Below are 12,637 nucleotides of genomic sequence, written 5' to 3' on the forward strand. Positions count from 1 at the left end.
TCCTTGCAGAGCTGTGGTGTGAGCCTTGTGAGCACTACACTGTGTCGCTGCTTTCAGGGTGTGCATGTTGTGTCACAGATGTAGGAGAGGGAACTTGTTTACAGAGGCAGAAACCCTCCCAAATGCTGGGTATTCTGTGGACACACCCTTAAGAAAGAAATGTTTTGCTTGTTTCCTGCTGCTTCAGCTTCAGCTCAGTGCACTGAATGGGCAGCCTTGGGCCTGTGCAACAGGAGAGACACAAGCACCACAGAGCAGTCACAAGGCCCCAGGGACGCCAGGCTCCCCGCTGCTCATGAGGATTGCTGGGGTTTCTTGGCTCCTCGCCTCATCTGCTGCCCTGTTTTTAGGATTCGTCAGTGTGTCTGCAGAAGACATTGGTTGCACTTCAGTCTTGGCTTTATTGTAGATGCTCTTTGTGGAGGGGTTTCCCAGTTTTTCTCCATTTGGCAGCACTCCCGTGACTACAGAAGCACCTCTAGACCAGGTAGGGTAGAATGGCCTTCAGAGAACTGAGTGAGCAGCACAGCTGGACAGAAGCACTACAGCAGGTTATATGTACACAATTTTCACTATAGCTGATTCTTTCATGCACTTGAAAACAGGATCCTTATGCACATTAATTTTAAAACTAGCTCAGAGTGGGGATATGAAGATCCAAGGGAGCAGCAGAAGCAGTATTTCTCTAATCCTGCCTTTCCCTAGGCTAAGAGCTTGGCCTCTTCAGGGACCCAGCCTAGCTGATGCAAATTAATTTAGAATCCACACTGGAAGAGCTGAATGTGCATCCACTACCTGAGACGAACGAGATTCTGGGCTGGCCTCACATGGAAAATCCATTTTCAAGCTTAGATGTGGTCTTCCCTAGGAAAGGAGGTGGTGAAAGACCTGTAGGGTGCTTCAGAGGAGGCTGAAGCTTGTCTCATAAAAGGTGTGATTTCACACCCTGACAACCTTCCCAAAATACTGCTTCCCTTTGCATTCGCCAGGAGGACAGTTGGAGAATTCATACGTTCGTGATGCAGGAGGAGGTCAGCAGCCTTTCAAGGAGTATGTGCTACCTCTAGAGGCCAGCAGGCTCTGCCTTGCAGCCAGTACCAGCACTTGCCTCCTTCCAGCTGCTCAATCCCAGTCCCCTGGGCTTTGTCCCCTGGCTCATTCCAGTGCAGGCGCAGGAGAGCGACTCCCTTGGTGCTGCAGTGCTCAGGAAATGAGGCGCCCAGATTCTGCAATGATATGCCCAGGGTGGCTGAAGAGCCCCCAAGGTCTCCCTGTGCACGTGGCACATTCATGAACATCAAGATAAACAAGACCAACTGAAAAGCTGCTTTTATGTAGGTGGAGCACCAAGATCCAAAGATGAAAGGCAGCTGCAAAGACTGGTCCTTCATACATTATGTGGCTCAAATGCAGACTACAACAAAAAAAAAAAATCAGAAAAATAGCCAATTACATTTTTTCAATATTAAATTTTTATTATATACAAAAATATTTTGTTGGGAATTAACAGAATTTCATCATTTCTACATTAACATTTTTATGTCTGGCTGTGTTTATTGTGAAAATATTAGCTGTGAAAAAGACAAAGGGGGGGATTCTTAGAAAACAAGTCACAATTTAAAAATGTCCCACATAGTAGCTGACTTTATCAGTATGAAGTCACAATGCTAACAAGTCCCATATCCTAGGCCTGCTCTACAGTACTGTATTCAAACAATTAGGTACTAAATAATTTCCAGGTTCACATTAAAAAATTTATCTAATAGTTAAGATTTTTCTTGTAGGAAGTTTTCAGCTAAAGAAACTATTTTTTTTACAGGAGAGCAGTTTTGAAAGTTTTACAAATGTCAAATCCAGGTTAATTTAATATACTGTAGAAATAATAAAAGAAAACAAAACCATGAGAGCTTCCAACTGGCAAAACCAGTTGTGAGAAGACGCAAGGTAAGGAAACGCACGGTGACAGAGTTCTAGTACACATTTAAACCCAAACACAACCACGATCCTACAGTTCTTAGCCTGGTGTGGGGTCGGAGAGCAGCAAACTTTCTGGTGTTTTAAACCCCACGGAAGCAGTTCCCCTCCTTACACCACAGTGCACAAATGTTACACGTGGGCAACATATGGGGGGTAGGGAAGGGATGCTTAACATGCATTTTCCTAGGGGGAAAAATATATTTGAACAGTTCTCTCCATACATAATTGTGTACAAGACCTAAACCAACAAAAATCAGTCAAAACCTTTTTTGCCTGTACAAAGCAACGCTGTTCATTTTGCTTTATGCTATGGATCATGTGAGAGGTCAGGTAATGGAGAGGTTGGGTTTTTGGAAGAGGCTCTACTGTATTCAGGTAAATGTTGGCTGCTTGTGGAGTAACCAACAGTTGGCTCAGCCATGGGAACAACCAAAATTGCAGGGAGAAGCAGTAGCATGGAGCTACTGACATAAAAGGGAAAAGGCTAAATGGGAGAAGTGTTTTCAGGACTACCTTAACTGTGTTACCCGACCACTGTCCTAGCAGCAAAAGGAACTCCATATCCAGTGAGCATAAGGAACAGTTCCAAATACCAAGAATAAAATTCATTTACTTCAAGTGTCATTTATTCTATAAATATTACTGAACCCCTGCTGAATAAATTCCATTTGTAGGTGAAACTGCCTAATGGCCTTCACCAAGCTGGGGTTTGTTTTTAAGCCTGTACCAGTAAATCCCAGCTGCAGTACCAGCAGAAGAACTGAGAATTCAGCAGTTGAAAATGCGACTGTGGAATAGTGCAGAGAATTCAGGTAAATTAGTAGACAGTGCCTGAATTACTTGCAGCACTTGCCCCTAAGTTTTATTTATGTATATGTATGTGTGTATGTGTGTGTGCATGAGCACATTTTTAGTATGATTAGAAGGCAAAGCTGCCTGTAAAAATAACCAAAACTGGTTAATTTACAAGTCTTTTCTCTGAATTTTTATTTTTAGGATCTGTCTTGGGCATAAAAACAGTAAGTTATACCAGTCCTAAATACTGACGTTCATGTTAACTACTATTTCCTCTACAAGACACAAGTTGGGAATCCCAGACAATTCCCATTAGTAAGCCTGTTAAACATGTGAAAACTAAGAAGGACAGGCCAAAAAAGAAGAAATGCAGGGAAAAAAGAGAAGGGCCAGAACTTCACTTCAGCACTGTCAGTCACAACAGTCCACCAGAGAAAGTAAATTAAAGTACCTTGAAGGATAGAAACCCTTTCAGTGACCCCGGAGAGGTTTCTATTGCAGGGAGAGAAGGGCGCTGGGAGCTGAGGGGTATTTAAGGCAAGAGGCCCAGCAGACTATGAGTCTTTGATCCAGTACCCACTACACAGACACCAATAAAATGATCTCACCACTTTTGCAAAAGTAGCATCATGAAGTTTGGCAATAACCATGTGGTCCTTGAACTCTTTGGAATTTGGATGAGGCAGGAAACCTCACATGAAGCAAACAGCCTGTACAGATGTGCACGACATGCGACAGAGCTCCAGCTGCTGGTTGTCTGAGAGCTGCACCCACAGGCGCAATGGGCAAGGGAGCAGCTGCTGCAGGAGGCACTGTCCATGCACTGGGACAAGGCCTCAAGGTTCAGTGTGAGTGGAGAAGCAAGCTACAGGAAGCCTGGATGGGAAACCACGGGAAAGGCGAAGGGAGTTTATGTTCACAATATTGGCTCATGCGTAAGGACAGGTAAGAACCCAGTTCCTGATCTCTGCAATGCTCTGCTTGATCGTTCTGCACTGGTCCTTGAGCTCAGCAGAGGCCAGCTGGGCTCAAGGGGGTACCTAGCCAGGGATTTTCTGTGTTTCAAAGAGAAGTTTCCTATTTCTTAGCTGAATCACCCTCTTCAAAAACCAAAACCAAACCCAGATGACTTCCTGAGCACTGAGCTGCAGGCAATTTGTACAGCAAGTCACTTAGGTATGATTTTAGAAGATGCAGTGAGTACAGAGGATGAGGAAATAAATGTCACAATTTGAGCTTAGCCAAGATGTGACAAGTTTATATAAACACAAATTCAGAAGCAATGAGCTGATCTGCCATCCTGCTCCACAAAGCTTTTGTACAACTAAGTACACAGAGCTGCCCTGACCTGAGAACACAGCACAAGTCACGGATACTGCATTGGTTATGAACTCCCTTTTCCTTGCCTACAAAGATCTGTGATTCTGCTCCATGTTTACCTTCGTTGTAGATTTGCAGAACATTTTGAAAGACCTTTATAAATCTATGCAAGATGACATATTCCATTATAATTATCCCACTAAACTTGGACTGCATCTTGGCATGTGATGCAGAACCTAAAGCAGACCTGCTAACATTTAGAGAGAGCAAGGTAATTGCCTGGGTACACATGCACCACAATATTTACAGGAAAGTTGAGATTGGTGCGCACTTAAGTGAATTTTTGGTGAATTCAGGGAAATAACTTATAGATCTTGGCATACTGACTGTACTTCTATGTATAACTTTTCATTCACAGGGCAACTACAGTGTTCTATAAGTCTCTATATGTACAGAATTTTACAGCACCTCATGCACTGTCCAAAACAGATAGAAATTACAGATAAATATAGATTCTTTTTAGATTGAAATATCTGTATATTTAGAAAAATATACATTAGTAAACACAATAAACCAGGTAGAGAAGTGTACCAGTTCTAAAGTCTCACATGCAGGTACATTTCTGGATTAAGTCATGGTATCTTAGTAATGTGATAACCAACATGAGCATTTTTTTGTTTTACCATCCACATACATACATATACACAGACAACTATTTGATAATTTACTTTTCTAAACTACTTAAATATTTATCTTGTGATACACACCACATATCTTAAACATTTAGCAGCATCTTCACCTCGCTCAGACACACCTATTGTAATCCTTAACAGTCAATGTAAAGTTTTCCTGTTAGTATCTGGAAAATCAATGTTTAGTACAGGATGAAATAACATGAAATGCCAGTTATTTTAACTCCTCCAAAACACTCTGAACAGGTGTTCTATGAAATGTTTTCACTTGCTCAAAATGAGCCTTTCATAGCGTCTTTCTCCGCTAATTGCACAACGCACAGGCCCCTGTCTGACAGCTGATGTAGCACACCCTGGCAGGTGGGGGCTGCCACTGCTGTGGATGTGACTGAAATGGCACCAGCATTTCAAGAACCTCCAAGAACATTCTTCTTAAAAACTAGTAACTGTTATTCTCATTCCGGTCATTCACCAGGTAGGGACAAACTAAGCAGAGTAGCTGATGAAAATCTGACTTTGCCAAAACGACACAAAGAAAGAAACCAACCTCTCACTCCCTCTCACCATTAAACACACCAATGTGAACCCTCAAGATTTAGCAAACAGATGCAAGGGGTGTGCTGTTTGGGTTTAGGTTGTTTTCCCCCCACAACCTGACACACAGACATCCAGATCAAACCTGCAGATACTTCCACACAATCTTTGTGCCAACCCAAGCAAGCCACCTTCTCTTCTTGCTTCAGAACTGCACTGCAGAATTGCTCACTGCCATCTACACCACCACCCCCCAAAGGTCAGCCACGACGCTCCACAGCCTGATTTAAGCACACTGTGTGAACCAATAGCAAACACTAAAGCTTTAGTCTTTAGCAAATACGTGGCTATTCTGGAGATTGCTAACTAGGGAGACTCTCTTGACAGTATTTTCCCTGGGATGGAAACAGAATGAGAAAGGCTCTCCTGACTAAACCCTGATGTCTGTGTTTCATGTGTTTGGTCCAGTAAATTTATGGAAAAAAGATGAAAATAAGTGATGTTTGCACTATGAAGTACTGTGGTGTGTAAACTGAAGAGTCTTCTCATTCCTTTCACTGGGGAAGAGTGAACTCAGCCCACTTTTGGCATCACAAATAAGAGTATATTTCTAACTCATAATGAAAAGGCATCTTATCTGTCCAGACAGCACATCTTATTTACAGCATATGGAGGTCTCCCATGACACAGTACACACACACAGTTCAGTCATGTTCAGCACAGAGTGCCAAAAGCAAACCACTAAAATAGCCAAGCAACAGCCCTACTATCATTTGCTGCTACACACAACACTCCATTCGCTTCTCACAGCAGCCTCTGAGCAATAGGATCACGGAACGTGTCTCCTGGGGAAGAAAACTGCAAGTCCCATGCTGGCGCCACATTTAAGAGTTCTGCCAAACTGAAACAAAACCAGAGAAAACACATCCTAGAAAGCATAGCAATAAAAAAGCAGTGGTAAAACTTTTCCTTAGAGAATTTCATATTCCTTCTAAAAGACTGAAATCTCAGTATTAAGAGCCACGAAGATCTCCTGTGCTATACACAAGTTGAACTAACATTTTCCACGCACACTGGGATTTCAAGTCTCCTCTGCCCCTCTTCCCCCACAACACCCAACTTTACAGGCTGTGTAAAAACCATCTGTTGTATATGGGTGTTTTGAGGTTTTTTTTAAACACAGTTTCCTCTACTGCATCGACTCCATTTTTTCTTTTCCTTGTGCACATGAAAGTCTTTTGAGACCCCCAGGAAGCAATGCTGTTTTACAGTGTCTAAGCCTGTCTTCCTCCAGAAATAGTTCTGAGAAAGATGCCTTTTGATAGCATTCCATGTCACACTTTGGTGTTGAAAAAGAATCCAGAAGCCAGGTGCCTGTCACCAGATGGAAGAGGAATTAAACAGATGACTTCAGTTTAGACACCTAACCCAGAATGTGATGGGGAATGTGACTATATACAACAGCTGACAGTGTCATTTAAAACATGGTCACAAAAAGAGCTCATCTGAGCAACAAGCTGTATTTTCCTTCTGTTCTCATTAAGCAGAAATTTACATCAGCTTAAGTTTTGATCAATCAACCTGAACCTAATACGAATTATATCAATGAGCCTACTGAGGGGAAAATTGTCACTAAAAAGGAAATACATTGCAAACCAAAAAACTTATAAACAACATTGCTTTTTAGCAGTAAGCTTCCAATTCACAAGCTAGCTAATGAAAAATGCAATTAAAAACAATGTAAGGAAAAGCACAGAAATGCCATTACACAACACTCATAAAATACAGCAGTTGATCACACACGAATATTTAAAAGATAATTTAGAACCCAGCTAGACGTCACAGGAAATGAAGCCACAGATCACTATACACACACAGAACAATGTCCTAAGAAAAGAAAATGCCTTTTTTTTTTTTTTTTTAAAAGCAATGTGTTTTCACAAGCATGAACAAATAGTCCTAAGCATTAAGTGTCACCTACAAGGCTCCACATTGTCAGGTTCTCTCTCAAGCTACTTCACCATTATTCAAATTGCACTGAATTACCTTGCGCATGACTTTCTAATGTCAGTACTTCAACTGTAATGGGCTAACAGGTTGGCTCCTAAGAAAGCCTAATAAGCAGCTTGCAAGGTATTGCTCTGTATTATTTTAGGAGACAGATATAAGGGAACCTACACAAAAGTTACCTAAATCAAGAGATATCAAGAACTTGTGAAACATCAGGAATGCACCAACATGAAGCTGAAAGCTGGAGCAACGGACCTGTGTTTTTGTTACTGCTTTTAATATTTAAAATTCTGCTCCCATGAAATTAGTTTTTAAAGAAGAAAAAAAAACGAAGAAATTAGTGTTCTTTCCTAGTAAGAGCTATAGACTTTTGATCAGTCAAACACTGACATTAAACAAATTTTACAAAAATTGTTTCAAGTATCCTTTTTTTAATCACAGTGAAAATGTAAGACCAAGATGTAAATGTTGAAGTGAATGAAAGTTTCTTAGATGAAAAAGGCAAAGGTACTAAATCAAAACATAGAAAAATGCTTAAACGCATTTCCTTCATGTGATATGAATAGAAAGGTTATCTGTAAAAAGTTAGAAAAATTAAAATAAATTACATATTTAAGTACACTTTCTCTTCAACATTTTTATAAAAATTCAGAACAGTGTACTTTTGAATATACACAGAGTAAAAATGCACAGGTGCTGTAGGTTATCATCAGTATCTACACATCACATTTGCTGCCATTGGCTTTATTTGTTACTTAAGCTCCCACTGGAACCCCTCAATAGACCCAGCTGATGGGGACCCACTGCGGCTCCAGCCTCAGTCTCTCGATGGCCGTCTGCAGCTTCTCGAAGGCTTTGTCCAGGTTGTCATTTACAATGGTCAGGTCAAAGTAGTGGTTGTAGGCTCGCTGGATCCGGGCACTCTCATCCACTGTTTTTTTCAGATCAGTGTCCTGTGGAAGAGATTTTTAAGGATTAGTGAATCTAAATGTTACTAAAGATCTGAAGATAAGACTTGGCAAATCCTTATAGATGCAGAAAATCCCTTCGGTACGTACTGCAACTGACTGTTTAAAGCTAGATACTGAATATATTTTAAAAATAAGGAAGGTTTTCATTTATAGTAAATTCACACAGAAATTTAGCTAAAACACGTTGAAAGGGCTAAAAAAGTTTGGAGCTGTGTCAATAATGTTAAATATGGCAAGCAAATCTTGCAATTTTGAAGAGAATCAATAGAAGCAGGTGAACTTGGGCTGGTGTGCACAATGAGCAGTCAATCACTGTAGGGCAATTGATGATACAATCAGAGCAAAATTAATACTTGAGGAATGACTGAGTCAATCAGTTTTGTAAATTTATTTGTGCCCCTTTTATTTCCACAGAAGGCACCAAAAATCCAACATTTTAAATTAGTACGAAATGAAAGACAATTTCTAGCAGAACACAGCTCTAGAATACCTTACGGCTCTTAGAGACAACATTTCAGCCTTGCTCACCTGACACCAGTCCCTCATTTGTAAACTACTGCTGCATTACTGTAGTCCTGACATGAGCTGAAAAATATGCAGGAAATTTGTATTCCTACATTATGAAACCTTTATAAAGGGTGTCTGAGCACGTTTTTGTGTTTTGCTAGTCCTACATTGTTTTAAAATTCCTCTCCATTTTTGCACAACAGCAATTTTTTTGTAAGCAGTTATGAGATTTGTCCCCCTTTACAGTATTTATTTCAATATTTTCAAGTCCTGATACAGCTGTCAATATAAAAGCCGAAATGAAAAACTAGGTTTGTCAATGGCCTTTTCTTCACAGTGAATGAAGGAGACAAGTAAATGTATGACCACAAGAGCCAGAATTTTTGTAATGGAATGTGTTAGGATGCTAGAAATAATACAGCCAGATCCACTAACAAGCAAACCATAATACTTTAAATGACATTTATTTTTCATTTGTTCAGGAAGCACAAGAATGTGAAATAGCAAGTCATACTCTTTATACCTGCATGGATGCGATTCAGAATCCGTAAAGACGCATAAATGCATATTTGAAATTTAATGATGCTCTTTATTATTCATAAAAAGTAATATAGAGGAAAGGATGTCCCTTAGGGAATCAAATATTAGGAAGTGCAGGAAATTATTTTTATACTTGTCTGGACAGTTTTAACCTTGCCTTCTTGTATATGCACCACAAAATTCAGGGTTCATTGGGGCAGGAAAGAGGAATGGTTGAGCATCCACAGATATACTAGAATGCATAATAAACCAGAATCCATGACTAAAAATCACATACTCATTTAGTGGAAATACTAACCCACCCACCCATTTTATAGCTTTGAATGCCCTGTCAGCATTTTTTCAAGATGTTCCTACTAAGCTGCAATGCTATTGTTATGAGCCATCAGGAAAACATGGCTTTTCTCCGTTGGGGAAATTGAACTGCTCAATCTGGTTTTTTTTGCTTTGCTCCTGCAGCTGGGAAAGTTCATGCCCATACAGAATATCTATAATTTGCTGCATTGGAGGAAATGTCTCATTTCCCTCTGCTACACACTGTGTCTCAGAAAGGGAGGGAAGATCTAATGAACAAAACATGCCACTTCACTTTATATGACAAATCCAAGGAACTTCAGGGGAAGCTGTTCAACACTTCCTATTCTGGCAGCTCTAAGCCATTCTCAGTGCAGCATGTGCTGCTGCAGCAGTGAAAACAAGGACTACCTGCACTCTTGGTTGGTTTTGTCTTTTGGTTTGGGGTTTTTTTTGGTTGGTTTGTTGGTTAGCGGGGGTTTTCTTTTCTTTTTTTTTGACACAAGCTGCAATATCTTTCCCAAGCATTACAGATTCCATTTTAAAACACACATGTATTACAAGACAAACTGGAACAAAAATTTGGGTGGGGAGGGAGATGGGAAAGTCAAGGGAAGACATCTGCATAAAAGAACAATTTCTGCCATTCTGAAATATCTACCATTTGCTGCAAATAATCAAAGGTGACACTTCCCAAAGTACACATTACAAGTCATTTTTGTAATCAACATTTCTCTGTAAGGGTCTATTTTTAAGAAAGAAGCAATCTTCCTTATACATAGTATTTGATTAACTTCTGTTAGGTAATCAGCAGAAGTCTTGCCTAACTTTTCTTAGAGGCATTAATTTCAGAACAAATTCCATCTAAAATGAAAGGTAAAGAATTTTTTAAAAATCTAAGAACATCTTGTTCAAAGCAAACTAAGTAAGAAATGATCTGCTTACAGTGAGAAGTTTGGTTGTAATTCCAGCATCTACCACAGCCTTGTGCATAGCTCGCAAAGTCTCCAACTCTGGAGCAGCAATAAACACCACATAGGGCATGAATTCTGAAGTCCTCAGTATTTTCAGGGCCTAGAAGCAGAGAAGAAGAAAAAAAAAAACACCAAAGTTTGGGAATGACTCACCACATCTCCCCATTACTTAAGGGACACCACAAAACTCACCTGATAAAATGGGCAGGAACACATAAGTGAAGATTCTTATTTCTATTTTAGAAATTCCTACATTGCCTTTTGAAATGCTCAGCATCATTCTTTCTTTGACTAAAAAGATTATTTACTACTCTGCAAGACTCCTCTTTCATGCAGAATTTAAGCTGGTTTTTTTCCATCTTTCTAACTCATTCCAAGTAAGTGCCACAAACACAAGAATCCAGTAGGTAACCATAACCTTGAAACCAGATAAGAAGCCTTCAAATTTGAAGGCATATCTCTTCACCTCTTCAGCACTATACTCCCACACTTGTAGTGTAACATTATAAATCATATACCTGTGGATTTACGTCCAAGATGCAGGTCCTTCCTGTCTGAACAACTTCAAGGATGGAATCAATTTTGGTGCCATAAAGGTTTCCTTCATACTCTCCATGCTCTAAGTATCTGCCAGCTTTAATATCTGTCTCCATTTCGCCTCGTGACACAAATCTGTATGCTTGCCCATCTTTTTCATCATCCCTTGGCTTTCGTGAAGTAACTAAACAAAAAACGTAAAATATAAATTGAATGTCTGCTTTCTATATTTGGAATATAATTATGAGACTGGACTGCCTATTAAGTTAGGGAGACCATAATACACATTATACAACTGTAATTGCTCCATGTACAGGTTTATTCATTATTCCAGATAAATTTTAAAACTGAGCATGGCCCCTCCTGTTCCCTTTATTTATATTCCTTCCTGTATGTTGCTTACCCACCCATTTGCCTATTTCCTTTGTCTTACTCCTTCACACCATATACAATACTCATTTATGTCATCTTTTTAATTATCTACTTAATAAAATATTTATTTAAGTGACTTGGAAATCAAGTGGACGTTTAACTCTCAAATGCCAAATGTACTTCTGAAAATAGCTGAGTACAACAAGATCAGCCCCATCCCACCCCCAAAACTTTTGCTCTCTGTATTTGCCCTGTTATTCAGGGTAAAATTACCTGAGCTAGCTATAAAGAAAGTTAGCTTAAATATCAGAAGCAGCCCAGCCACCGTAGCAGAATCTTAGTGGAGGCCAGCTAATGCTGCTTTCCAGGACAACTTCCCTTTTAAATCAGGGTAAATTCCCTGTAGAAAGATTAAAGCCAGTACTTAAGTAAATCATTATCAGCTGTCTTGGGTGTTGGCTACACTGTGCAGTGCAGACATTACTTAAACAAGAAAGTAAAAATAAAATTTTAAAAGAATAAAATAAAATATAATATCATATTATTATTGACTTTGCTATCCTATCACCATATTAACTACCTGCTACTTACAGTTAATTAGATTTGAACTCTAGAACATATTAAACCTAACAGTCAATGCATTCCTTTGCATTGACACCAATACTTGTGTCATCGCTTGGTGCAACTTGGTGATACAAGTGAAAAGCAATCTTCCCCTTCCAGTAATTCCTATCCACTTCAATATTATAGAAAACACAAGTTCCAAGAAAAACAATTATCTGAAGTGGTTAAGAATAAATATATTTCTAGAACATCTAGTTTTAGTCAAGATTCTACGGAAAGATTAAAACTATACTGCTTAATACAACACATTTTTAAAAATCATACATCAGTTTGCAATGAATTTTGGAGAGTGAGCTTTAACATTTTACAGGTAGGAGATGATTTAACAGTTCAGTTGTCCACTCTGAAGAAAAACCATGGCACCACAGCAATGTGGTGGATTAGAACTCAACACCAAGAACATGCTTCTCCCCGTAGCACAGCGGATCTATTTTACCCATTTCCCACCTCCTAAAACACATCCTACACAAATTTGTTTGTGAATAACTGG

The 12,637-nt window shown here is 39.6% G+C and overlaps 1 protein-coding gene across 2 annotated transcripts in view; it reads right to left on the minus strand.

The window, feature by feature from the left end:
• Nucleotides 1-1,454: 1,454 nt before the first annotated feature.
• The window catches only part of PALS2 (protein associated with LIN7 2, MAGUK family member), a 58,783-nt gene continuing 47,600 nt past the window's right edge, over nt 1,455-12,637 (minus strand). For both annotated transcript variants that reach the window (XM_039550224.1, XM_039550225.1), the window contains exons 10-12: nt 11,133-11,335; nt 10,586-10,714; nt 1,455-8,281 (exon numbers count right to left, since the gene is read on the minus strand). In XM_039550224.1, the coding sequence (XP_039406158.1) occupies nt 8,105-8,281; nt 10,586-10,714; nt 11,133-11,335 (509 nt within the window). In that variant the 3' untranslated portion in view covers nt 1,455-8,104. The remainder of the gene's footprint in view (nt 8,282-10,585; nt 10,715-11,132; nt 11,336-12,637) is intronic.

This window comes from Corvus cornix, chromosome 2, assembly GCF_000738735.6.
Source record: "Corvus cornix cornix isolate S_Up_H32 chromosome 2, ASM73873v5, whole genome shotgun sequence".
NCBI classification, from domain to species: domain Eukaryota; kingdom Metazoa; phylum Chordata; class Aves; order Passeriformes; family Corvidae; genus Corvus; species Corvus cornix.